Source organism: Elgaria multicarinata, chromosome 11 (assembly GCF_023053635.1).
Source record: "Elgaria multicarinata webbii isolate HBS135686 ecotype San Diego chromosome 11, rElgMul1.1.pri, whole genome shotgun sequence".
NCBI classification, from domain to species: domain Eukaryota; kingdom Metazoa; phylum Chordata; class Lepidosauria; order Squamata; family Anguidae; genus Elgaria; species Elgaria multicarinata.
The window spans coordinates 32,767,325-32,793,265 of NC_086181.1; the positions used below are offsets into that span (position 1 = coordinate 32,767,325).

General features: G+C 49.1%; 2 protein-coding genes across 3 annotated transcripts; one reads left to right on the forward strand and one right to left on the reverse strand.

The window, feature by feature from the left end:
• The first annotated feature begins 7 nt into the window (after positions 1-7).
• BOLA2B (bolA family member 2B) lies at positions 8-3,323 on the forward strand. Its single transcript, XM_063138774.1, has 3 exons — positions 8-116; positions 1,735-1,832; positions 3,033-3,323. The coding sequence occupies exons 1-3, from the start codon at positions 42-44 to the stop codon at positions 3,133-3,135; spliced, it is 276 nt and encodes a 91-aa protein (XP_062994844.1). The 5' UTR covers positions 8-41; the 3' UTR covers positions 3,136-3,323.
• On the reverse strand, positions 2,142-19,193 carry CORO1A (coronin 1A). Of its 2 annotated transcripts, none has more exons than XM_063138771.1 (11): positions 19,104-19,193; positions 17,324-17,526; positions 13,874-13,996; positions 12,450-12,579; positions 12,132-12,316; positions 10,610-10,729; positions 9,702-9,806; positions 9,159-9,304; positions 8,592-8,649; positions 5,656-5,865; positions 2,142-5,312 (listed from the first exon to the last, which is right to left on the reverse strand). In XM_063138771.1, exons 1-11 carry the CDS (start codon positions 19,177-19,179, stop codon positions 5,208-5,210), a joined length of 1,461 nt encoding a protein of 486 aa, XP_062994841.1. In that variant the 5' UTR covers positions 19,180-19,193; the 3' UTR covers positions 2,142-5,207. The 2 variants fall into 2 exon arrangements, with proteins under 2 accessions (XP_062994841.1, XP_062994842.1); XM_063138772.1 differs by lacking the exon at positions 19,104-19,193 and adding an exon at positions 18,768-18,851.
• Between the last annotated feature and the right edge of the window lie 6,748 nt (positions 19,194-25,941).

Genomic DNA, 25,941 nt, shown 5'->3' on the forward strand with positions numbered 1-25,941 from the left:
ATAGTCCTTCTCTTTCATTTTGGGTGGTTTTTCTGATTAGGATGGAGCCGCCTGGAGCTCTCAGTGTGGAGGCCTTGCGGGAGCGGCTGCTTCAGGGGCTGGAAGCCGAGCATGTGGTAAGTGGGGCAGGCCCCCGATGGCCTTTCCTTCCCTCATCTCTCTCTGCATAGGCTTTCACTTCTTACAGCTCTTGTTTTAAAACCCTTCCTTTAAAAACTGTGATGCTCCTAACTCTGAGTTGATCTTTGCACTGATGTGTTTTATGCTGCTCTTGTTTTTCTTTTTAAAATCCAGTCTATTCAAAAGTAAGTCCTATTGAGTTCTACAGGGCTTACTCCCATGTAAGTGGCTGTGTAGCATTGCATCCTTAGTTCTTAAACTTTCCATATTTTAGGCATTTGTTTTGTTGTTGCTTAACGTTTATTTATTATATGCCATCTTGGGAACATGTTTTGTTTTAAGAGCTAGCATAATAGCATTTAAAATGAATACATAACTTTTGCTGCTGCAAACCCCACCCTTCTTTCTTCCTCCATGTGGCTGCTGGCCTCCTCTCACAGCACAAGTTTTTGTATGTGCTGCAGTGTTGTCTGCCTACTCTCAGGAAGAGGTATATAGAGCTGCAGCCTCACCCTATTAAGATGCAAATTGTAGCTCTCATTGGGGAATAGAGGGTGTGGTGCTTTAAATACAGGTTTTTCTCTCCCCCACCCTTTTTTGATAAATGTCTTTTTGAGTAGACTGCATACACTGCATCAAGTGATGGTTTTGAGTAACATGTAATTAAAGCATTAGAATCCCAACATGGGAATGCCAGTAAAAGGATGAGAATCACACCGTTTCAGACCAGGTCAGTTCAGATGACACTGATGTGCCAGCTTCCTCTGAAAACGCAAGCAGTGCGATCAAACACATGTTTACTTAGAAGTATTTTCCACTGGGTTTAGTGTAATTTGCTTCCTAGTAAATGTGTTTAGGATTGCAGCATTGGGCAGCCAAGGATGTTCTGTAGTGCAATGGATGGGAGTTGGGTGATTCTTTTGCATGTCCTGGGCAGCATATGCATGCACCTTGGTAGGCAATTATCCAATTGGTTTATTCGTTTTTGTTTCTTTTAGGAGGCCTTTTAGGCTGTAATCCAATACTCTCTTACCTGGAAGCAAGCTTCATTTAATTCAGGATGCAGCTATTAATCACTAGTTCTTTGTCGCTTTTGAGTCTATGCTCTCTTGATTTAGGCTCCTCAATGCTCATTTTATTTTTTACTATTTTAAAGGTGCAATGTTTCAAAAGAGAAAAGTCCTACAACTCCCAGCATCCTCCAGTCAGCCACACTGCCTGGGGAGTGCTGGAATTCATAGATTGTACCCTAAGTCATCCAACACTCCTCCTCTACTTCGTTTTAGGGTATTTCTCTGCAATCCCTTGTCTTATTTATTTATTTATTTATTTATTTATTTCACTTATATACCGCTCCCATAGCCAGGGCTCTCTGGGCGGTTGTATCCTGTCTTTCCATATGCTCACTAACAGCCCCTTTCCAAGTTTGCTGCTTTCTCCATTTCCTGCACGTGAGAAATGCATGCAGGTTCTCCTTTTGCCTGTTGAGCTATTTAGCAGTATGCCAGTATTTTAACTACCAACAAATTTGTCAGGGAGGGGATGGCCTGCACTAGATCCTCTTCTAAATAATGTATATTAAACCTTTGCTTCACATCACATCTGCTCCACAAGGAGGTGGAAGACACAACCCCTGGACGCTGTGCCACAAGCTTCAAGGTCCTGGTAGTTTCTCCTCGTTTCCGGGGGAAAGCGCTGCTGCAGCGGCACCGGTAAGTGGAGAGGTAATTTAGTAGGTGGAGGGTGAGATGGGGCTAACTCTCTGTTCCTCTCAGTGGCTGGAACTATCCCGGCAGGGTCGTCAAAAGATTTAGAGTCTAAATAATATAATAGTGCTATCCTATACGTATAGGATTGCACTTTATGCAACCCCATTGAGCTCAACAGGACATACTCTTAGGGAAATGGATATAGAATTGCGGCCTCAGGTTCCCAAAGTCAGGGATACCCAAAATTAAAGTGTGTCATGTTAATTACAGGTGCTGCATACGTGTCTCAAATATATTCAAAGAAATCAACGCTTTACTTGGAAATTATTTTTATTGGAACACTTGCAAGTATTTTAAGACATGACAAGTCGGTAGCACAGAGTTCCCTTACATAGTTTACATGTTAAGAAAAGAAAATGAAGGCACTGAACTTAACATACCAACAGCCCAAAGAACAATGTAGAAGAGAGAGATCTCAATAGTATAAGTCATATGAAAAAAGTTAGTTACAACTTTGAAAATGACCAATTTGAGGTGGGGGGGTGACATAATGAATGGATACTAATGGGCAGAGCAATCCTATCTTTTTAGGATGGGAGGTTCCATGGTGGAAGATCCATTGCTTCCCAAGTTTTTTTTACTTTTTTACGTTTTTTGTCCTATTGTAACCAAAGAGGCTGAAATTAATTATGCCAGCTTCAAGATCCAATTCAGGGGTACCTCAGGGGAACAAGGGGAGACTGGAGCCAAGGCCATCCTTGACGTGATCCTGGAATGCCCAGTTTCATCCCCTGTCACTGGCAGGAGCACCAACGTTACTCCTACGCTCCCAAAGCTTTCTACAGGAGTACCTGCAGTCTGGCTATTTTCCACTGATGGAGTGGCACTTCCATCTACCCAACACCCCTCAGCAGGCCTTTGGAGTGGGTTAGGATTGCTTATGAACCAATTCATTTTTAGAAATGGAAAATTTCCCACAGAATACAGCAGCCAAACGTTTTTATACCCCACATCACTGATTGCAACACATGCGCCCTCTTGAACAACAGTCTGCTTTTCCATGATTGTTATATGTTGTTGGTCACTAAAACTGAGCTGATTGAAACTTTAGAAACACACATTACTGTCTAAGGGCAGATAATACAAGAAAGTATTCTTGAATTTCTTCTAATTTCCATCCCCTCTCCACCCTGCCTCCCCTAGGCTGGTGAATGAACTCTTATCAGAGGAGCTGAAACTCATTCACGCCTTTGAGCAGAGAACACTGACACCAGAACAGTGGGCAAAAGAGCAAGAAGCTAAGTGAGAGGAACCCACCCCCACTTGACAGAAAGGCAACAGTACGGAGACCAAACCCAGTACCCTAAGAGGACAAGTGCAACAGCACCATGGAATGAACTTTAGATGCAGACAACGGGACACATCCATGTCACTCCAGAAGGACTAGGAGGACTTGAAAGAGCATGAAGCAGTAAATTAAACAGCCAAAAAGCTTCTGTGTGAGTGATGTCTGTCTGTTCTACCTGTTGATGTTCTGCTCTGAAGGCCATCTCTCTAACTCATCCTTTCTCCAGCCAGGTACCTTTTAGATGCGTTGGACTGTAATATCGCCCCCAGCCAGCATGATCATTGACCATATTGGCTGGGGATAATGGGAAATGCAGTCACAACAGATCTGGAGGGACTCTAGTTTGGGAAGGCTGCAACTCTTCCTACCCTGATCGTTTTGGGGGGACTGGGGGGGGAGGGCAGTATGTTGTTGTTTTAAAAAAGCTTTCTTCCTTCAGGTTAAAAGCTTCCAATTGAACTTTTAAATATGGCTGGAAACATAACACTTTTGGCTTTGTAGGAAAGCATGGAAACCAAGCCTTGAGAGAGACCCCTTCTCTCTGCCCTCCAGTCGCTTGTTAAACATCCTTTTGGGACCATATAAACTAATTGGTTGATTAGTTATCCTATTTAGTTGTCCTAATTAACTTTTACTCCGGGCACAAAGCGACACCAGCAATTTATAGGCTTTATTGAAGTCTACTTTCCTCCACAAGTGAAAGATTTGCCCGCTGGCTGGTCATATAAAACTTTGATCTTTCTGTATGCATCTCAAAGTATTGGCCAGTGAAGAACTGATAAATGAAATAAGATTGTTCTGGATCTAATGAAAGAGGAAGATCGAAACTGAATGGTGGGAGAGGCAGGATAGATGAAAGCACAACTTCATGCTGCACATGGTCAAATTTGCTACTGCAGGATGGAGCGATGGCTTTAAAAAGGGACATAGACAAATTCATGGAGGATAATGCTGTCAGTGGCTACTAGCCACCTCCATCGTCAGAGGCAATAGGCATCTCAGTGCCAGTTGCTGCAGAACACAAATGCTGGACTAGATAGGCCTTTGGCCTAGTCCGGCTGTGCTTATATTGTTAAAAGACTGGAGGTGCTGCCCTCTGGTGGCTAAAATAAAAACCTTGTAGGATGTGGGTGGGTGTTGCTACCTTCTGGTAGCAAGAAGGAATAGAGTAGCAGGGTCGTGGATTTGTGTGAGCTTGCATTTTGGTCAGCAGAAGAAATACCTGGGTCAACTAGTATTGTGGCTAAAAGTATCATTAGACAAACTTAAGTACTACTGCCACAAAGAGATCTTGGTTGGAGATGGATTTGCACCGATTTAAATTTGCATGAACTGCCGCATGACAACTGTTCTAAAGAAACAAGCATACTTTTATTAAACAACGCACACGTGCGTCACAGCCCACATCTTAAGATGCACGTCCTCTTCCCTTACACACACAAAGGGGAGAATGCTTCTACTAAGAGGGTTCTTGCCATCTGCAGCTTTTAGAAATGCTCGTATATGTGTGTATATATATATTGAAACATTACTGACTGATAAACTAAAACGCACCCTGGTTAATCAAAATGTTTAACCAACCAATCGATTGAACCTCGCCGCCCTCATTAAAGCGTGAGGTGCACCTCCTGCCCTCGAAAGCAGAGCAAAGGAGGTGCTCTCGACACAATTCCCAAGGAAGTCCAGGGGAAGGGAATTGTTTTCTGGGAGAAATAGCAAGCATGCATAATACCGCCCCCCTGGCAGATTGTACAGGAAAAGACTGCTTGCCTTTGCTGCCCTCGTAGGGGCTTAGCAGGGGTGGGGTGGGGGGTGTTTAGCAACACCAAGGCAGCTGGTGGAACCCAGCTAGCCAGAGGAAGGGCCTGTCTAGAACTGGCAAGCTGAGTTTCTGCCCTGAGTTTGGGGTGGGTGGAGCTTAATAATGCCCTGAGGATCCACCCATAAGAAAAAGAAAAGGGTTTTTAAAAAGACCAGCGAAACAAAGTCCCGTGTGACTGATGGAGGACAGCATCGGTTGGCAGGAGGAGCTATTTCTTCACAATCTTCTCCAGCTCTAAGAGGCGTCGCTCCTGGTCCGAGACAGTGGCTTGGAGCCGCTTCAGGTCCTCGGAGAGCTGTTCTAAAGCTGGACTCTAAAAGAGATCAAACGGCAACCTTCAACCTTATCCACTTCTCTGAGCTCTCCCTGTTCTTTTAATGCTTCTCTGCCCAGACCCCGTCTCTCATCCCCACCCCAAAATCTAGGACTCCTTGGCCCTGCTCTGCTGATGAGCCATAATCGAGCCAAGGGCTGGGCAAAAGGTAGATCTTCAGATGCTTGGAGATTCAACTCCCAGAAGCTCCTGCAGGCATGGCAAAATGGTCAAGAATGCTGGGAGTTGAAGTCCAAAACATCTGCTGCCCTCCAGGTGTGTTAGACTGCAATGCTACCACCGCCACCCCAGCCAGGATGGCTGTAGGTCTCCCACTCCTTACCCCCTGCGATGCGCCTTCATGTTGGTTTCTTTTGGGCCCCTGAAGGAGGGTCTGGTTGACCTTGAACTCTCGGGTCTTCTGGGGAGTGTAGCCGTCCTTGAGAGAGATGAGGATGGGGCCGGCGTTCTTCCCTGATAGCCATTCCTCCGATGTCAGCGCAGAGTCCGGGCCGGCTGTATCGGGATACAGATCTTCTTGGAATAGGTCTGACTGCAGAAGGCAGATGAAAACACGGGGTGAGCAGAAAGGAAGCGATCCCATCCAGGTGTTTAGGAGGGAGAGGAATAGCAATCTCTCACCCCTGGGTGTTGGTGTTGGGGGGAGAACTGGGCCTTGAAGCCTCTCAATCTACCCTTTGTAAAGGATTTCCTGAAAAGCCTCTACAGCTGAGGATACAGCAAGGACATTTTTATAATCATAAATCCAAGATCATATTCAGAGGGAAAATGAATGTTGTTGCCTCAGGTACATGGGATGCTTCCAGACAGAGGCCTAGTCACACTAACAAATAGACAGCATGCATAATTTTTTCTGAAGTAGGGAAAATATGGGAGGGTTATGAATGAAAGACGATGATGTCGGCCCCCCACCCCACCCCGGCTGGCCATAAAATTGCATGAGTGAAGCAGGGCGAAAGCGCCACCTGGAAGCACCCAGAGAAGATGGCATGGTAGCAGGCAAGGCTTCCCCTAAAGCAGCCTTCCTCAACCTGGGGCGCTCCAGATGTGTTGGACTGCATCTCCCAGAATGCCCCAGCCAGCTGGCTGGGGCATTCTGGGAGATGCAGTCCAACACATCTGGAGCGCCCCAGGTTGAGGAAGGCTGCCCTAAAGGGTCAGGAAAGCGCCATGTCTTGGGAATGTCTCCACAGAAGCTGGGTCCGGCCATTATATCAGCTCACTATTTTCCGCTCTCCAAATTGTTCAGAACACATTTTTCTAAGGACTGTGGGGCTGAGAGAGTTCTTTGGAGGAAGCAGCAACTTTTGCGACTAGGGTCCCTGTATCGCCAGCCTGGTGCCCTCCAGATGTGTTGGATCGCGACTCTCGGTCATTTTTGACCACTGGCCATGCAGGCTGGAGGATGGGAGTTGCAGTGCAACACACTTGCAGGGCACCAGACTGGGGAAAGCTGCTTGGACTCTGATCCATACCTGAATTAAAAACAGAAGGGGCCCTGCTGGATCAGACTAAAAGGGTCATCAGTCCAGCATTCCACACACAAAACACTCAGGTCCCCTGGCGGTGTTCAGTCGGAGACTGGATAGCCATCTGTTAGGGATGCTTTAACTGGATTCCTGCAGAGGGTTGGACTCGATGGCCTAAATGGCCCCTTCTAGCACTGTGATTCTATGGTATTCTCCAATTGAAGCCACTTCCTCCCTAAACAGCTTAGTCCTTTACTGTTGACGTCCTTTAAAGACACATGCACTCATTTTCTCTTCCCAGAAAAATCCAGACATCTTGGCTTGGGTGTCCCCTTGTCCTGTCCCATATTCGGGACGTTGGAGGAAACCTCCTGCAGGGATGGCGCTCACTGAGCTTTCATCGGCGGAGTCCCTGGACTTTGGCTCGTTTCCCACAGGCCAGGCCGGCTCGCTCTGCGTTGAGTCAGGCCAGCTTGCGGGTTTTTCATTTTTTAAAAAAAACGTGTCAATAGTAATTTGTGCAAACTTTGGACGCCATTTGTGCAAAGGAAGTAAATTTAGAGTCCAAATTTGCATAAAACACAGCCCAAGTTTGCATAAATTACACGAATCGTGGCTGCAACTTGCACACATTTCTATTTACATGAATAAAACAAAACAAAAGAGTTTCCAGATTTGGGGGAAAACCCACAATTCAGCTCACAAATGCAAGCCGGCTAGGGGATGCCACGGGACCCAAAGAGGGCTGGATTTCCTGGTGACGGACATCCCTCCTCCATATCCTCCACAGTGCTGTTTTCTAAACTGCTGACAGCTGAACCAGATTCTCTCCACCCCGAATTAAAAATGGAAGGACGATGTCATTGTTACACCTCCCAAGGTTTGCTGTGAGCATGAAGGTGTAAGAATGATGCAGTCCTGGGAAGGCTCTGCACGAGTCATTATCCTGGCTTCTCAGGGCAGTTAATCCTGCAGCTGTCTCTGCACGGGGAGCCATTGCATGATCCAGTCACATCTGATGCAGCCAGACTACCCTCCGCCAATGGAGACAGGCTGGAAGGAGGCAGGGCAGAAAGTCATAGGGAGGGGGCCCGAGGTTGGAGCTCAGCAGTGGAGCAAACTGAAGGTCCCAGCTCTGATCCTTGGCAACTCCAGAAAGGGCCAGGAAAGATGCCTGCCTCCAAACTCTGGAGAACAGCTGCCTGTCGGTGTAGACCAGAAGTCAGCAAGCAATAGGTTCAAACCTCTGGGTGAGAACAATCTCTCACTCCCCTGGCAGCCTGCTGAGTGGGGAGAGCAGCAAGAGAGAAAGGGGGGCAAAGAGAGGGGAGGAGCGGCCCCCGACATATGAGCCCCAAGTGATTGTGCTCCTCGATAGAACACAGGAAGAGGAGACCGTCGGAAGCTGCCTCCTCCAGAGTCAGGCCCCCTGGTCCTGTATTGTCAACACTGACTGGCAGCAGCAGCAGCGGCTCCCCAGGGTTCCGGCCAGGGGTTTTCCCAGCCTTACCTGGAGATGCAGGGGATTGAGCTGAGGGCCTTCTGCATGCAAAGTAGGTCCTCTACCACTGAGTCAGGGTCAAACAAAAAGCTCTCCCATTCCTGGTGTAGACAACACTGAGATAGGCCAATGGCCCGACTTGATAGAAGGCAGCTTTGTACGCTTATACACACAGCCACAGCATCTAAGGGGGTACTTGAGGCTCGCGGGAGCTTTTGAAATTGCTCAACGCATTGCTATCACCACCCCGGCTTGGGCCTAGGCTTCCATCCCCCTCCCCTGCCTTACCTTCCGAGGCACGGTCATAGCGATGGGTTCACATTTTCTCTCGTGGAGCTTGTAAAACCTGGAAGAGACGAAGGATGGGTCACGGACACAGAGAAGTTTTTGGACAGGAGGACGGCGACCAGTGTCCTCGAGCCAAAGACCCCCTTTGTCCCTGTGGGGCAATATTTGTGGAGTGTCCGACTGGAACCTGCAAGAGTGGAGTTCAAATCTCCACCCAGCCATGAAGCTCACCAGCTGAGAATGCAAAGAGGAGGAGGAAGCTCTTGTAGGTGTGATTCCACGCTCCAGATCCCCCCTTTGGTTTTAAATTTGACCACATCATAGACCAGCCTTCCCCCACCAGACACCGTCCAGATGTGTTGACTACAACTCCCATCATCCATGTTAGCTGGGGATGATGGGAGCTACCATCCAGCAACAAGTTGGGGAAGGTGGTTGTAGCCTAAAATTTGCATTGCTGAGGGGTCAAAATGGGTGGGGTGGAGTGGGGGTGACCAGGTAAGCCGCTCTGAGCCCCTGGGAGAAAGGAGAAAGGGAGAAGAACACGCGCACAAATACGGGAGCTACCTGGCGATCTCGCATTTGCTGACGTCCAGTCCTCGTTTAGGCATCCAGCCGCCGCCTCGCTGCGAGTCCTTGGAGCTGAACATGGACAGGTAGTGCACGAACGGCGCCTCTCCCGTGAGCTCAAAGTAGCGGATGCTGCTGTCGCCCTGCAGTGCAGGAGGGGCGCGTGAGACTTCGGTTCCGCCTCATTCCAAGGATTTCTCACTTGTAAACACCCCCTTCTACGCTATGGGCGGAGGCAGCATTCCCCAACCTGGTTCCCTTCAGATGTATTGGACTGCGACTTCCATCATTCCTGGCCAGGCATGGCCAACAACTTCGAAGGATGTGAGGCTCCCTCCCATCTCTTCCAAATGTCAGTTTCTATTCTCCCCGCCCCCCTCTGCCCCATATCAGTGTCAAGCTGCCCCTCTGGTGTATCATTCTAGCCTCCCTGATTTAACATCTGTTGCTGGAACACATTCCTCCCATGAATCTTGGCCAGTTCCTCCAAAGTTCTGCTTCTAGACCAGGCCCCACCAGTCAGAGCCACCCAGAACTCACCTTGCCAGTCAGGTAAACCACATTAGTATCTGGATCATAATAAGGCAGAAGGACTCCACTGCTCGTGTCCAGTTCCTGGAGGGTCAACGGCTCCTCGGGATTCCTCTATGTGCAAGAAGAAAACAAGTTCAGTTCAAGCAGGGGGAGCCCAGGGCTCCGGGAGGGAGAGCTTGAGGACTGAAAACCCAAGTCTGAGGCAATTCTGTTGTCGCAGGCGATAATACCCCTGGCGAGAGTGTCGCCTTCGTTGCATGAAGTGCTTCTGCTTAGAGCTCAAACTACACATTGACAGTTGCGGATTCCTGAATCAAGTCTTGCTGCCGCCCTCAGGGATCTGCCGCCTGAGAGGGTTTGCCTCATGGTCCTATTGGGTCTGTGACCGCATAATAAAATGTATGTATGAAGTCCCATTGATTTCAGTGGGTTTGCTCTAAGTATGACTGGATCCCATGCTGGCTGTTTGCCGTAATAAACTTGATTGATTGATTGACAGGTTGCCTCATGGTAGAGCCGGCCCTGACACTAACTGGCCTGCTTTACAAGGTTATTGTAAAGATTACTGAAATAATGAAAGCAAAGTGGTTTGAGTGCTTGAAATGGCTATATAAATGCAAATAAATAAATGAAGCGTCGTTGTTCAAAATCCTTTTCAAGTGATTGCTATGGAGCACTAACTGGGCAGCATTCCTGAGACATCAGGTGCAATTCTTTAAAAGTGTTCCCCCCCCCCCCATCTATCTATCTTGTAAATGATGAGCACTTAGGAACTGAAGCACAGTAGTGGTCTAGAAGGGGACCCTCTAGAAAGGGTATCTGCAGTTCCCCTTCTCCAACGCTCTGGAAGGAGTCCCTCCCCTGTCATGCTGGCAAAATGGTGGTCATAGAGAGGAATCCTCGTTTCTTCTTACCGGATCCCAGAGTGCTACCTGCCGCTCGCTCATGCGGCTGAAGCCCGTCGTGAATAGCTTGCCGTCATTCACGGTAACGACCCGGACAGGACGCGACCCCTCATGAGGCCGTGGCAGCTCCTGTGGGTGAGACGGAGAAACAAATGAGGACATCAGGCATGGCCTAAACATCAGCCACGCCTCTTCCAGCCAGGCCCCTCCCACTCCTCTGAAGTCCCACCCACTTGGGAGGGAGATGTGCCTTCAGGCCCTTCGTCCAACACATATTTACCTCACTGGCTCAAAATATTACGAGCTCAGGGTTGTACCTTGAACTGAACTGATTGGGAATAGGATACAGCAAGTCTGGGGAACCACTTTCAGCCCGAAAGCCAAATTCTGTTTCGGAGAAGCATTCCACTGGGGCCTAAAGGCAAAAGGGGTGAGCCCAAAATACAAACATTCCAACCAATTTTTGGAGAAAAATAGTACAAAAGCACCAAATGATCAGTGATTAAGGGAAAGGGGGCGTGGCCTTCTGGGGAACGCCAGAGGGCCGGATTTGGCCCCTGAGCCTGAAGTTCCCCACCCCGGGGGTAACGGAGGAACAAAAGGAAGTGCTTCTCGCTGCTTAAACAACAAAAGATGTTGCAACGGCCAGTAGCAGAGGCATTTTTTTAAAAAAAAAAGCACCAGGCAAAGTAATGAACAGCATCAGTGGCTATTCACCATGATAGGTGGAACCTGCAACAAAATGTTGCAGCGTGAAGTACTTCCGTTCACGATGCCATTCACTCCAGTCCATTCGCCCTCCATTCCAGTTCCCAGCTTTCATCCCCTCCCTCCCCCCCGCCATCACCACCACATAGTCAGCATTCGGTGCCCACTGAGCATGCTCCATCCTTATTGTACTGTTTCAGAGAATCGGTCATCAGCCTGGGTTTCTTTTTCCCCTGAAAGTATTTTTTTGTACTTCTGCAAACCTTCCCCTAAGCCTGCAAATAGCTCCCTGGTGCTGTTTCAGCAACATAAAAATTGAGACCACTATAAGGATATATATCTGTGGTTGGCAACAAGGTGCTGTGAATGCCAGTGTGTTCCTGGGTGCCTGCCAACGGCACCCCCAATTTAATGTCCACTGAAAGAACAAAGAAATAAAAAGGAAATATTCTTGGTGGCTGGGATCACTTCAAAGCCAAGCAAGGACCTCTAGCTGCCGCCATCTACATTTCCCATCAACACTCCTATGCCCCACATGGGCCCAGAGGCATTCCGAAGACGCACATTGGCAGGTGGCTGGTAGCCATCGCTTTGCGTTGAAACAAGGGTTGTGGGGCAGCGTGCTGTGGGAGAGATGGGTGGCTGGGTGTTTCCTCAGTTTCTCTTGTGAAAAGCTGTGACATGCACACCCTGCCGCATGGCAGCCATTTTGTGATGGTGCCCACAACACTTCCTAAAGACTCCAAATGTGGTTGCCCCCCCATGATACATAGGCTTGTTAAGGAAGAAGCCTTCACGTTCAGAGCCTAAAGCACGTGCGTACGTTGGCGGTGGTGCCCCTGGCCCGGGGGTCAAAGAGCCGGACGCGTTTATCCCGGCAGGCCGTGCAGAGCAGAGAGCCGTCCTGGTTCCAGGCCGCGCTGTAGATGGCGTCTGGGTGCAGCTCGTCCAGCGAGAGCGATGCCTGCCCGACACCCACGTCCCAGACTTTTACGACGTTGTCACACCCTGCAAGGGAAGGGGGAGAGGAGCAAGGCCTTAAATATAAAGCCGGGGCAACCCGGCCAGCGATCGAGCCGAGCAGGAGACAAGCTCGGCCAGGCGGCCACCGCTGCCACAACCTGCGGCCGCCGTGTGTTACCTGCGCTCAGCAGGAGGTTCTGCGCCGTTGGGTGCCACGCGACAATCCCCACCCGCTTGGAGTGTCCTTCCAGGGTCACCAGGGGTTCGTTCAAGGATCGCACCAGGCCGCCTTCCGGCACCGACCAGACCTGGAGGTGAGAGAGGCAAGGAAGAAGGGACAGAGGACATCAGGGGTGCAGGGAGCCAGAGACACCCCCACACTCCCAACAATGCTTTGCTGACCCAGCCTCACTTGCCTCCATCTTGCCTAACTCCAGCTCCATATGTAGCATAGGCCATGGCTTGGGACTCTGGTATTTTGGGGGATGAGCTGAGACGATCCCTTACAGGGGGGGGGGGGGGGTTTGGGGTGCAGCGCTCGGATTACTGCACTCCCTGGCTTTCTCAGCAAGGTGGCTTGCAAGGGACCCGAAACGGACGCTGCTCAGATTCCCATGCAGGTCAGCTTGGGGCGGCAAAATGTTATGCGCTCACCTGCCATACGAATTCTCCTCTATGCAGCCTCTCTCCTTTCTGTCCAGGTAGGTTCTCCGTCTCCCCCTTGACTTCATGGTCCCGTCCTTTTCATTTCTCCCCCCATTGCTTTGGTCTCCCCCCCCCCCCCCGTTTCCTGGCTCCAGTCCTGCTTTTTCTCTCTGAGCCCCTGTCTTGGCTTCCACCCACGTCGGCCCCCTCCCACCCTTCACCCTGCCTGGGCAGCTCAGCTTCTGCCATCTCCCGGGCCTTGTCCTCCATTGTCCTGCCTCTTCTCACACGGGCAAATAGTTCACTCAAAATCTGGGGAGAATACAGCTCATAAAAACTTACGAGCCCCGATGGCTAAACGGGACCGGCCACAGCGCTTGCTAGTAACAGGGCGGGAGGTTTATTGGCAACTCCCTGCAGGCAGTTGATTAGCCACTGAGCCTTCCCCAGCCTTGGACTTCAACTCCCATCAGCTCCCGGCGGTTTGGTTAATGGTCAGCAATGCTGGGAGCTGTAGTCCAAAGTATCTGGAGAGCACCAGGTTGGGGAGGTCTGGATAAGAAGGTCCTTTGGCCTGATCCAGCAGGGCTCTTCTTATGTTCTCCCCCCCCCCCACCCATCCTCTCCTGTCTTTAAGCCTCACCCCATGGATCTCTAGGCCCCACCCATGCTCTGGGCTGTGAGCCTCCCAGAGGTTTTATGGGAACTGGGGCGGTGGTGATGATGATGGGGGATCTGCCCCCATGTGTGTGTATAGAGGGGGGGAGGCTCTGGAGAGCAATGTAGCTGGGCCATGACAGGGAGGGGGGAGGAAGGGCAGGCACAGCAGCCAAGGCAGGCCCCCCCCCTGACTTGCAGGAGCAGCCCAGGGTAAATCACCCCAGTTGCCTTCTGGCTCTGCAGGCTGCCTTGAGCCCAGTCCTGGCCTTGTTCTGTTGTTGCCAGCCACCCACTCACCATCACAGAACAGTCCTCCGATCCGCTGGCAATCACATGGTCATTGTGGGGACACCATTCCACATCCAGCACAGGGGCCGTGTGCCCAGACGCCACGGGGTGGGCCTTATCCAGGCGACCCGTCTGCAAAAGGAGGGTGGGGGGAAGAGAGAGAGGGACTATGGTCTCCTTCACAACACCAAAGATAAAATAGGCAAGCTTTTCTGTAACACAGAACTCTCACGCAGGTACCAATACTTCCAGTGTTTTTTATCCGGCCTTTCTGCCCCCCACCAATTTCTGGGAATGAAAGTACTTTCTCCACCTCTGGTTATGGGCCCGCGAAAAGCTGTTATGTGAACTAGCTGGGGTGATGCCTACCAGTCCCATTACAGAGGTGTGGGAGACGCCACAGTGACAGGGTGGCCAAATGAAAAGGAGGACAGGGCTTCTGCATCTTTAACAGTTATATAGAAAAGGAAATTTCAGCAGGTGCCAGTGGTATGCAGGCAGCACCTGTTGAAATCCCCCTTTCATCACAACCCCCCTCTTTTGTATCTGGTCACTCAGGGCAGGGCTCCTGCACCTTTAACTGCTGTGATGAAGAGGGAATTTCACCAGGTTCTCCATATACACAAATGACACTTGCTGAAATTCCTTTTTCAATACAACTGTTAAAGATACATGAGCCCTGTCCTCCTTTCCATAGGGTCACCTTACACAAAGAGCATGCAAAGGGCTGTGCTCAATATGGTGGCCCAGAGCCCCCCTCCTGCCCCACCGAGTAAACATCTATAACCGCATGGAAGAACTAGGGAGTCTTGGACCACAAATCTCTCACAGCTGCAAAGTGCCACCGTCCCCCACCCTCCCAGTGGGTCTCTATTGCCTTTGCTAGAGACATGATTGACAGGCATGAAAAGGGTAGCAAATAATTTCCACTGTAGCTGAAAGGCTGCAAGTAACGAAGCCTTCAGAATTGGAGGGGGGGGAGCTGCACAGAACCCAGGACACCAACCAGTGATTGGTGCTTTAGGGGGAATGAGGGTGGGGCCAGGGGGCGGAGCCAGGGGCACGGCCATCTGGGTAATCCCAGAGGGCCAGATTTTGACCCCGGCTCTGAGATTCTGTGAGCTTGGCCTAGAAGGAGCTGCAGGCCGCCCCATCTCTGCCCTCTCACTATTGCTCACACACTTGATGAGGGCTGGTAAACTGGCAGCAACAGCAGAGAGGAAGAGCAGGCCCAGGGGAGTAGAGGGAGTCCACCGTGCCCCCCTCCCCGCACTAGGGTGGGGGTCTTAGCAGGTGCTCAGCCATGCTGACCTCCGACACAGGCCCTGCTCTGCCCTGCTCTGAAATCTCCTTGTTGGGAGTACAAATTCCTTTCGGAAAACCTCGGAGCTAACAGTGGAGGCTGGTGGCTCCGAGGTCAGTGGGGTGATGAATCCGCTCCAGATTTCAGCCAGAACTCTAAAGCAGCCGGGTCCCGGCTGCTTTAGAGTTCTGGCTGAAATCTGGAGCGGATTCATCACCCCACTGACCTCGGAGCCACCAGCCTCTACTGGGAGCCACCAGGCTTTTCAAAAAGTCAGGCAGGAGGGGGAAAGTGATGCTGCATCCCCGTGACCTTTGCCAGACCCAATTTTAAGCACCAATAGCTTCTGGGCACTTAGCTAGTTGCCCCCCTCCTCCAACTATATCTGCAAAGTTCCTTCAATCTTCATTCTACTTCTTTCCTCTCTCCCCTCCCCCTCCCCCCCCCCCGCACAGTATCACCACTTTCCTTCCCTAATTAGCTCCTTTGCACGCAGACGAACGCAGGCGCTCGCCCGGCTCCTCCATAACGCCCTCACCACCACCCACACCGCCCTACTGCCAGCCTGAAATAACGACGGGGTTGCCAATTTTTCAGTCAGCCCCTGCTCCTGCGCCTTTAACAACAGGTGGATCTGCAGACATTGTTACCCTCTCCCGCTATTTTTATCCATTCAATTTATACAACACGTCTTAGCAAGCTGAATCACATTCGCAGTCGGTCACGTTTCTCTCCACGCTGTGAAAACCTTCACTTGCTGACGTCAAGCTGCCATTAACGGCACAAGAGCAGGCCTGGCTGCTCTTTCTGTTTTGTTTCTTTTCTGATCAGTTGGCAAAACCCGAAGAATCAAGGGGAACAGGCGTCAGGATTTTGCTACTTTAGGGGAATTCAGAGCCACTGTGATCCCACATTTTGGGAGTCACTGAGATATGGCTGTGTATAAGCTGTATGAAGATGCCCAAAGATGTCTGCCGCCCATCCTTGGGCTGTATCTCCCAGCATGCAGTGCAATCCTTCTTCCTCCCCCTGGGACCAAGAGGGTCCCCAAGAGGGTCGCTTGTCCCATCCAGCCAATGAATGGGCCGGAGCCACAACTTGAGTGAGTATCCAGTGAAAAAAAAGGACAACGAGTCAACGACCACTTGCCCAGCTGAGAAGGGAAGTTTAGGGCCATTTCCCCAGCAACGCTGGCATAGCCAGTGTTCACGTGACGTCTCTCTCTGGCATCCCCTCCCGTCTCCCCCATTTTGCGGCACTTGAAAGTATGAATCCGCTCCTCGCTCCCCGATCACGCTAGAGTCATGAGACATAGCCTAGGGGCAAGTACAAGATCATCGCCAAGGAAATGGGCAAAACAGGCCCGGCCTAAATTTAATCACCAAAGAAATAAACATGGCCCCGACGGTGGGTTGTAAGCAGTGTAAGGAAATCGAACCCATGCCAGGTCTTCTCCAAGCCTTTGGGGGGTATCATTTTTACAGGGGGTGGGGAACCTCAAGCCAAGCAGGTGGGGAATGGAGCTGCAAAAATTGGGATGGGAAGGGAGGCCAGATGTTGGCAATAGGATACAGAAGCCGGTGGATTTCACTGGGAGAATCAGAGAGGCTGCAAGGCTTAGAGAAGGACAGAAACCAGGATTTGCTGGCTTCCATTTCTGGGTGAGTGGGTGTGAGAGCCAGGACTCCTGGGTTCTCTGGAGCACCAGTAGGGGCAGCGAGACAGTTAGGGGGAGCATGGAACTGGGGCAGACGTACAGAACGGCAGTGCGAGAGCTTCGAAAGGATTACCAACTGTTCTTCCTTCCCCCCCCCCCCTCCGCTTGCCCCAAACCCACTTCCTCTTTCTCTGGGCCCTATTTCCGCTGCAGGTTCAGACTTCAGGCCATTTAAGGCAAAAAAAAAGAACCTGTCGGGGTGGGGGTGAGGGGAGAGATCTGTTGTTTAGGCAGTTTCACAAGCCCTCAGTCCTCTCCTTCCCGCCATCCACAGCACACTCCCCGGAAACGCACAGAAAGGGCGACCTAGAAGCCGGATTGGGGGCGGGTGGGCCGAGAGGCGCTGAGGAGACAAGGGCTGAGGTAGCTGCGGAGGCTGGAGAAAGGCCAAGGGACATCCTGGTGGCCGTCGGGAGAGGGGTGCGTGTGTGTCAGGTACCTTAGACAAAGGCAAGACCAAGAAGGCCCCTCCGCCACTGGCTTCCACCACGATGGCCAGGAATTTGGGGTTGACGGAACAAAAGTTCCCATCCCACGTCATCTGGGACACTCGGATGTCATCGTAGCACTGGTCGGCCTTGACCGGCTGTCCGTAGACGTGGCGGAACTTACTGGACCTCACGACTTTACGGCTCATGGTTCCTGCAAAATAGAGTTCACACAGAGCTAACGGTTACTGTTGGGGACACTGCAGCGCGCTCTGGATCCGAATCCTGGTTCCCCAACCCCAGGCGGTGGCGGTGACAGCCCTCAGTTCCAACTTGCTATGTCCTTTGAGTCCCAACCCAGCATCCGTGCCTCAGCCCATACAGTCATCTCGGATCAAGGAGTTCTGGTTTCAGACACAGCATCTGGCCAGTTCCCCTTTGTACAGCTGCCAAAGGGCCGAGGGTCATGCAGCCAGAGCCCTTGTCCTGGCAGAATCCCCCATGCGCTAAACCGTGGCGTAACAGCCCCACAGCCCGGCCCATCTAAGAGGTCAACCCACAAGCATTCAGTTTTTGGCAGGGGTCCATGAGCTCTGGCCACTAGGCAACCCGTCCCAAAGATTTCTGCTTGCTTCAAATGAACAGCATGCGGTGATCCTGGGCCGGTTTACTCACAAGGCCGCTCCATGGGGTTATATGGGACATGTAACTGAGGAGGCGTACTTCAGCATGCAGGCCATCACATGAGTTTGGACGACTCGAGCAATAGAGTCAAGCCACAAATTGTGTGGGGTGGGGGTGGGGGAGGCAAGCTGTGGGAATCCCTGAGAATCACACCCCATCTTTCCCTCCAAGGAGCTCAGGGTGATGTATACAGGGTTCCCTTTTATCTTCACAACAACCCTATGAGGTAGATTGGGCTGAAGGACAGTCACTTGCCCAAGGCTATCCGGTTCACTTCATGGCTGAAAAGAGCTGGGGGTGGATTTGAACTCAGGTCTATCTGGCCCAAATCCTACACATTATCTACTTCACCATATTGGGCAAAGGGAAGGGGGGGGACCCCGGAAAAGACACACAGTCCAAAGGGTGGCCAACTCCTCTGTCCTGGGAAGAAAATAAATTCCTAATGCTAAATATAGCGAAGCAATAAAACCTAAATGCAGATTGAGCTGCTACAGAAACAGCTTCAGTTTCCCAGGCTTTAAAATGGGCACAGCAAGCCGTGCAAACTTACCTCCCAGGGCTTAGTGCATTTGGTATAAAATGAGTGTGCTGGGCGATTTTTGCACGTTACGAAGTGCGACAGGCGTGGGAGAAGAATCAATATAAAAGCCCCCACCGCTGTGCAAGCAAGGCTCCCCCTCCACGCTGCACCGGTAAACACCCACCCGCACGCACGCACACATCCCGGCTCGAAGCCCCTTTCCCCTACCCCCAAGCCTAAGCTCTCACCTGCAGCCTCTGTAGCGGATGTGCCACACAATGAATTGGAGATGCAGCCGCTCAGAGCTTTTTAAGAGCCATCGCCCTGGAACTGTCAGAGAGGGAGGGTTGGTCTCTTAAAGGGCCAGCGTGCAGGAGCTCAGAGCCTCTGCTTACCCCCTCTCTCTCTCTCCCCGATCTTCAGGTCTTCTCCCCACCCCCACCTCCCGCGTTTCTTCAGTTTCCCCACTGTACGTATACTCCGTCTTCATCATTAAGAGCAACTGCTGCTCCATTTGCTCGAAAGACAGATGACACGCGAGATCCCAAATGGCTTATGAGTGATGCCTTATTAAAAACACACACCTCTCTTTGGCAAGGTTGCAAGTTCCCAAGCTGCACAGGACTCTTCACTCCTCCCTGAAGAACAGCCCTGCACCATCTAGAGGCCTTCCACCCAGCCAAAAAGCACTGGAAAAGACAAGGAAAGTCAAACCATTTTAGATACAATCTGCGTTGTTATTTTCCTAAAAAATCTAATGCAACAGCCAGCATCGTATAGTGAGCGTCTTTTCCCACATTCCTGTAGGGCTGTGCCTCAGATTGCACAAAAGCCCAGGAAAAAAAGGGTAGAAAGATGGTATTGGGTGCAGAAACATCCAAATTAGCACTAAAGAAATATACACACCCAAACACAAATCGATAACCACCCAAATTTCTAGTCCTTATGGCTGTGAAAATATTGTGAGCTTGTTCTTTTCATGCCTGTGAATGGGTCCGTCATTATGACTTTGCTTCCAAAAGTGTCACTCATTACAGTTGAGATTTGGCAAAAGGCTAATGTTTCTTTAATAGCTGCAGTTGGTCCCCTGAATGAGCAGTTTACCTGCCTGTCTGAGAGAAGCACTTGGGAGATTGTGGCTCTTATCCGGTATGCATGCTTACTTGGGAGTAGGCTCTATGGCCTGTTTTTCACTAGTATCCTCCTGAGGCCCACCAACTGGAGCCTGGTGCAAAAGACATATGCTTGCAATGCTCAAGCATTCGGAGCCCAGAAATGTGCTCTGAGTCCCAGAACTGAACGGTGTTCACAGCCCTGCCGCACAGAACACCACTCCTGGTTACCCCACAAGCTTTCTTCATCTCAGCAGTACAATTTAGGGTGGGGAGGAAGTCGTTTCGTTGATGCTATTGTTAAACAGTTAGGAGTCAGAAACTTCTGCCAATCTACTGCAAGTCACCCAAAAATCAACCAGTAGGTTGAAACCTACCTTTTGCCCACCCCTGCTCTATTGAGCTGGGCATGACTTACTTCTGAGTAAACACACACCAGCTGTGTGTAGTGTGTGTGTGTGTGTGTACAAGCAAGAGAGAGGGAGGCATTTTGTTCTTGCGATGGGCAGAGAGCGACAAAGGCCCTTTCTACACCTAAGGATTATCCTAGGAAAATGGAGGGATCGCCCTGCCTGCTCCCGGGATCCCCTGTGTGTCATTTGGATGAACCCGGGATAAAGGGCTGGTGCAGACATGCCCAAAGTTTCTAACTTGAGTTAGCTGAAACCAAGAGCGCAGCCTTTTGCAGGAAGGGGTTTTGGGGGTACATGGCCAAATCTGCTTTCTGGGAGGCTTGATGGCCTGTAGGAGTGCCTGCATTTTGCTTCCACCGTTTCTCTGCTGGTACATATTTTACAAACTTATTACATTGATCAGACATGGGCTGGGCAGACTTCAGGCTTGCAGGATCTAGTTTGCTTTTCACTGAGGAAAGAAGACACAGAACTGAGGAACAAGGTGTCTCCAAGCACATGCTCAGCCCAGAAATTAGATTCCAGTACCAGAACTAGAGCTCGCACACAAATCCACACAAATGCGCACAATTCTACTACCGTTGCCCCATTGCCAAGCCCTTTTTAAAAAAGGAGCCTAATTTATTTTTGATATTGTTAAACCATTGGAAGTCAGAAGTCCTAGCTGATCTACTGCAAATCACCTGGAGATCGATCAGTAGATCCCAGTCTACCTTCTGCCCACCCATGGATTGGACACCAATAACCAGAGTTCTCCAGGCGACAAAGAGATTAAAATCACAATTCCAATAAAACCAAATCAGTAACAGCACAAAAAAACCTATAAAACCAGAACAACCACAGCAAAGCAAAGATTGACAGTTTCAGCAAGAATCATAGAACACAATGGATCCCGAAAAGCCTTATAGGGCAAACCACCATGACATGCAGAGGATAAGTTATTGGGCTAGATCCAGATTTAGACATGTGCACGTGGGCTGGCAGAAGTGGACTTCCTCTCTATTTGGCCCTGGTTAGGCCTCATTTTGAGTACTGCATCCAGTTCTGGGCACCACACTTCAAGACGGATGCAGACAAACTGGAGGGGGTTCAGAGGAGGGCAACAAGGATGATTAGGGGTCTGGAAACAAAGCCCTATGAGGAGAGACTGAAAGAATTAGGCATGTTTAGTCTGGAAAAGAGAAGGCTGAGGGGAGACATGATAGCACTCTTCAAATACTTGAAAGGTTGTCACACAGAGGAGGGCCAGGATCTCTTCTCGATCCTCCCAGAGTGCAGGACACGGAATAATGGGCTCATGTTACAGGAAGCCAGATCCCGGCTGGACATCAGGAAAAAATGCCTATTAGAGCAGTACGGCAATGGAACCAATTACCTAGGGAGGTCGTGGGCTCTTCCCACACTAGAGGCCTTCAAGATGCAGCTGGACAGCCATTTGTCAGGTATGCTTTAAGGTGGATTCTCGCATTGAGCAGGGGGTTGGACTCGATGGCCTTATAGACCCCCTTTCAACTCTACTACTGTATGATTCTATGATTTTACCACCATTCTGTCCCACAGTAGCCTCTCCAGACCATGAAGATACTACACAGAAGGCAATCCCAAGGAGGGATGAGGATCCCTGAAAATCAGGTGGAGGCACCTTCCATGAGCAGAATGTCTACTGAAACCAGATCCTGGATCCAACCCATTACAATAAATTATTTTAAAAGGCCTAAGGGGGAAAATGCCTGGCACTGAAAGAGCATTAAAGTTAGCACCAGGTGAGCCTCTCTGGGGAGGGCATTTCACTACTGGTGGAGCCACTCCAAAAAAATGACCCTGATCTTCTATACACAATCAATTTATTTGTGAGTCCTTCATGGAAGTTTGTGGGTTCTTTACACAACATTGTCAACCTCCAGAATGTTTCCCATGCTTTCCCCCCTTTATCCTGCTTCCAAAAAGATCGCAGACAAGCTGTAATAAAAGTTAATGGTGCCATATTGACAATGTGTAATGCCGGTGTAGCACTATAATAAAACAGCCAGTAAATGGTGCTGTATCATTGAACAGATAGAGCATTGCCAAGAAGGGAAGTTTTCTATTCTAAATCACGTGTTTACTGTCTAAAAGAGCCCATCGTAAACCCAGAAAGACTCCGGAAACAGAAAGCCTTGTAAGGGTGTGGGTTTTTTGCTGAATGTAGAGAAGCTCCCTCTCTCTCATATCTCAGATTGTGGGGACATTTGGAAAAAGGCCTTTGCTGATGATCTCAGGCCCCAGTGACCATTCAGGATGATCATACAGGATGCAGTGATCATTCAGATCCTGAAGTCCTAAGCTGTACAGAGCTTTATAGGCTATAAGCAGCACTTTGAACTGAGCCCAGAAACAGAACAGGAGCCAATGAAGTCAGCACTGACGTTATATTTGGAAACGAAGCAAGGGGTCCAGGGCATCTTCCTTCAAAGGAAACTAAACCCAATAGCATAGTCCCTGATGCTACTTGCTGCTGGGGGGGAATGGCGAGCACATAACCATATGGTTGATATTAATGTGTGGGCAACCTGGGAACTTGGAAGGCAAAGGAATTGCTGGTCACCTGGGCATGAAGTTGCAGGGTTGGGCATGGCTCCTTGTGCTCCTAACTTATCACGGGTAATAAGAGAACAAAGTATGGGAAATAGGCATATATAATAATTAAATCAGGCAAAATCTGAAATATCTGCTCATTTTCCAAGTGCAGAATTTGGATTGTCCTAGGGTAGAACCCTTTTTTCTTTTCTTTTCTTGTTAAAAGAATGGCTCTGCTGATAAGTAGAGAAAAGTGCTTCCTGATGACACTTTTATCATTCAATCACCGAGTCCCATTCACAAAATTTTATTGGGGTGGGGTGGGGAGGTTGTCTACACATTGTCATCTTCCACTTGTAACCTTCCTGATTTTTCCCACTGTTTCCTACATCTTTTTCCCTTCCATGCAAAGGTGATTCTTTGTATTGTTTTTTGTATTGGATGTAGTATATGACAACTCATGTGACTGGTTACCAATGTTGAGAGAGGTATGTTTGTATCGTTTACAGTGTCCAACTGATGAAGATACTTCGAAACAGGACATGTACCGGACAACTGTTTTATTAGATGCCTTATTATGAATTTATTAGATGCTTCATTATGAATGTTTAATAGACACCTTATGAATGTCATCTAGACACCTGACATTGTGCATGTGTGGAGTGATATACTTCTGAACTATTATTATCTAAAAGTTGTGCTCTTAGGCAGTTTTGTAAAAACGTAAAATGCTACTGTGAACTTCAGTGCTGGTGACATTGGACATTTTTGTTTTGTTTCTGTTTTTCTTTATTGATTGTTATTGTGGAGGTTTTTCACTTTTGGATTTGTTTAAAGGGATTTAAGAACACGTACCAGCTAGGAGAAGTTGTTCTGTAGATTGATTGCAAACTGTATATATGTTGTATATATCACTTATATCTCTAATATATTGCATCTATTTTACATCTCTAAGTGAATTTTTGTGGTTGAGTGTTTTCACCCTTATTGTGCTTTGTTAAATTCAACCACAGCCTTCTATCTACTTTACTTCTGAGTAGCCATGTAGTTATATATTATGGTTTGAGCTTTTAAACCCCTTTAAGTTCAAGTAAGGACTTTACTCATCTGAGAGTTCTAACACACCCACAGGCTTCTCCAAACTGGTACCCTCCAATATTCTGGACCATTGGCCATGCTGGCTGGGGCTGATGGGATTTGGAGTCCACAATTTCCAGAGGGAACTGGATTGGGAAAGGCTGATTCACAGAGTCAAGTTGTAACAGATTCCTCACCATTTGGAAGAGCTCAGCTGGATAACTACCGGAGGATGCAGCATTGGCAAAGGAGTGGCATCTCTTTGCCACCGTCACTGCTGCCAAGTTGGCCTGAGAATGAACTCTTCCTAACTTTGATCAGTCACAGAAGGCCTCGCATCACTTGCGTTCTGGAGACTGTCCTCACGGGTGTTTTGCTGCGGGGTGGGAGCGTTTTGAGGTTGTCTGGGGCACATGATGTCATGGCTGGTCCGCAGTCGTGCTGGAGCTTATCTCAGGAAAAATCGCTGTTTGGCAGAGTATTTTTACTCCTTATCTCAGCTCCCATGCAGTTCAGCAGCAGTGTGATGTAATCCCTCTGCATTACAGTCAGCATGATAGGCATTCCCTGGGGTGTGTCTTTCACCTGGCCGTGATCTTGGTGACCTAGGTCAAGGGGGTGATTTGTCTCCCCTGGCACCCCAACTGTTTCGCAGTGGGGTAAGGTAGACATCAGAGCTAACTCTACTTATTTCCCCTCCCCTGTGTTCATACCGCTCACTATTGTCGCTTTGGCACTCACTACATTATCTATTTCTACTACTCTACTCCTTCGATCCACTGGATCACAGTTCAGCATTTCTAAACAACCAGTGCTGGGTGTTACTTTGATTTAGCGTTAAATCAATGCTAAATCACATTTCTCCCCTCCGAAGTAGCTACTCCCACTCTCTGGGCAATTTCGTTTCATCCTTACATTGTCCCATCCTTCCAACGCAGCACAGGAAGTGTTAGATACTGTTGCTGCTGGTTTGCATTGATACTTTGAACTAGCAAGATCCTGTTACTTTAGGACCTGGGTTTCCACTGGGCTTCCTTTTGGGGGTTTCTCCCAAAGCCTCCTTTCCCCCACTGCTTATTTCTTCCTTGCATTCTATCCCAAGACCTCTTAGTTTCAGGGCCTGAAGAACTTCCCTGCTCCTACTTTCAATGGCTGAAGTAGAGCCTGCCAGCACAGGCCATGGGGTTTTTTGGAAGCATGAGGAAATCCTGGATTTCCTCGACATACAGGGAGAGCAGAAAATACAAGAGCAGCTTCGCTCCAGTCACAGGAACACTGATTCCTAGGAGTAGATTTCCCGCCAAACGATCAACCGGGGCCACAGATTGAATACAGAAAACGTATTATGAGTGATATCTCGTTATACGTCCACTTTCTCAGGACTGTATGATTTTACAGTTTATCCTGAGAAAGTGGACGTATAACGAGATATCACTCATAATTCCCTAAGCGTTGGAGTGAACCCCATGTTATTATACATTTTCTTAATCCTCATTAAAAAATGCAACTTTTTTGTTCTTGAGCCTTCTTTTGAAAGTCATATAGTTTTTGAATAAATCATGGTTAAACGTCACACATAACCAACGTGAACACTGATTTTATACGTTCAAATGAAATTATCTCAAAAACTACCGGCGTTAACAAAAAAATGTGTAATTACAAAAAGCATTTGGCATTAAATTTGAAACATTTCAGAAAAAAATCATCTCTGTAGCATAAACAGGTGAGAAGTTATGCATATTTAAATGTGGCAACTACATAATAGCGTGGCAGCCATGTTGATGACATCATCACACAGCCCTCCACCACTGGAATTTTATTAAGACTCACTTTTCTGAGACACTTATGTCATATATAAACAAAAAATATTCACTAAGCTTTTGCACTCGCTGGGGTAAATAAATCCTGCCTGGCTCTGGGACTATATGTTCTTTTCTGAGGATGCCTCATCTCCTTCACCATGTTTTCCCTTTGCACAGAGCAGGGAACAGGGTTGGGGGAAAACAAGGATCCCCAGATAATGTTCATTAGGCTGCTGGGACTCCGCCCAAACCATCTGAAAATAAGCAGAGGAGAGGGCAGTATGACTGCTGTAACCACCTGGTTTAGGAGAGGCATAGTCCACTTTTTTTAGCTCTGTGGGATCCTGTCGGATCAGACCCAAAATCAGAATAAAGCAGAGAAAAGGAGGAAGCAATTCTCATTGCTTTACTGTGAATTCTGACCCTTGGAGATCAGAATTCCCACTGAGTATCAAAACATCA

Coding starts and splice junctions, on each gene's coding strand:
- BOLA2B (XM_063138774.1), top strand. CDS start 42: ATGGAGCCGCCTGGAGCTCTCAGTGTGGAGGCCTTGCGGGAGCGGCTG. Junction 117..1,734: donor GGCTGGAAGCCGAGCATGTG/GTAAGTGGGGCA, acceptor CTGCTCCACAAG/GAGGTGGAAGACACAACCCC. Junction 1,833..3,032: donor GCGCTGCTGCAGCGGCACCG/GTAAGTGGAGAG, acceptor TGCCTCCCCTAG/GCTGGTGAATGAACTCTTAT.
- CORO1A (XM_063138771.1), bottom strand. CDS start 19,179: ATGGTGCAGGGCTGTTCTTCAGGGAGGAGTGAAGAGTCCTGTGCAGCT. Junction 17,527..19,103: donor TGCAACCTTGCCAAAGAGAG/GTGTGTGTTTTT, acceptor TCTATTTTGCAG/GAACCATGAGCCGTAAAGTC. Junction 12,580..13,873: donor CGGAGGACTGTTCTGTGATG/GTGAGTGGGTGG, acceptor TCTCACCTCCAG/GTCTGGTCGGTGCCGGAAGG.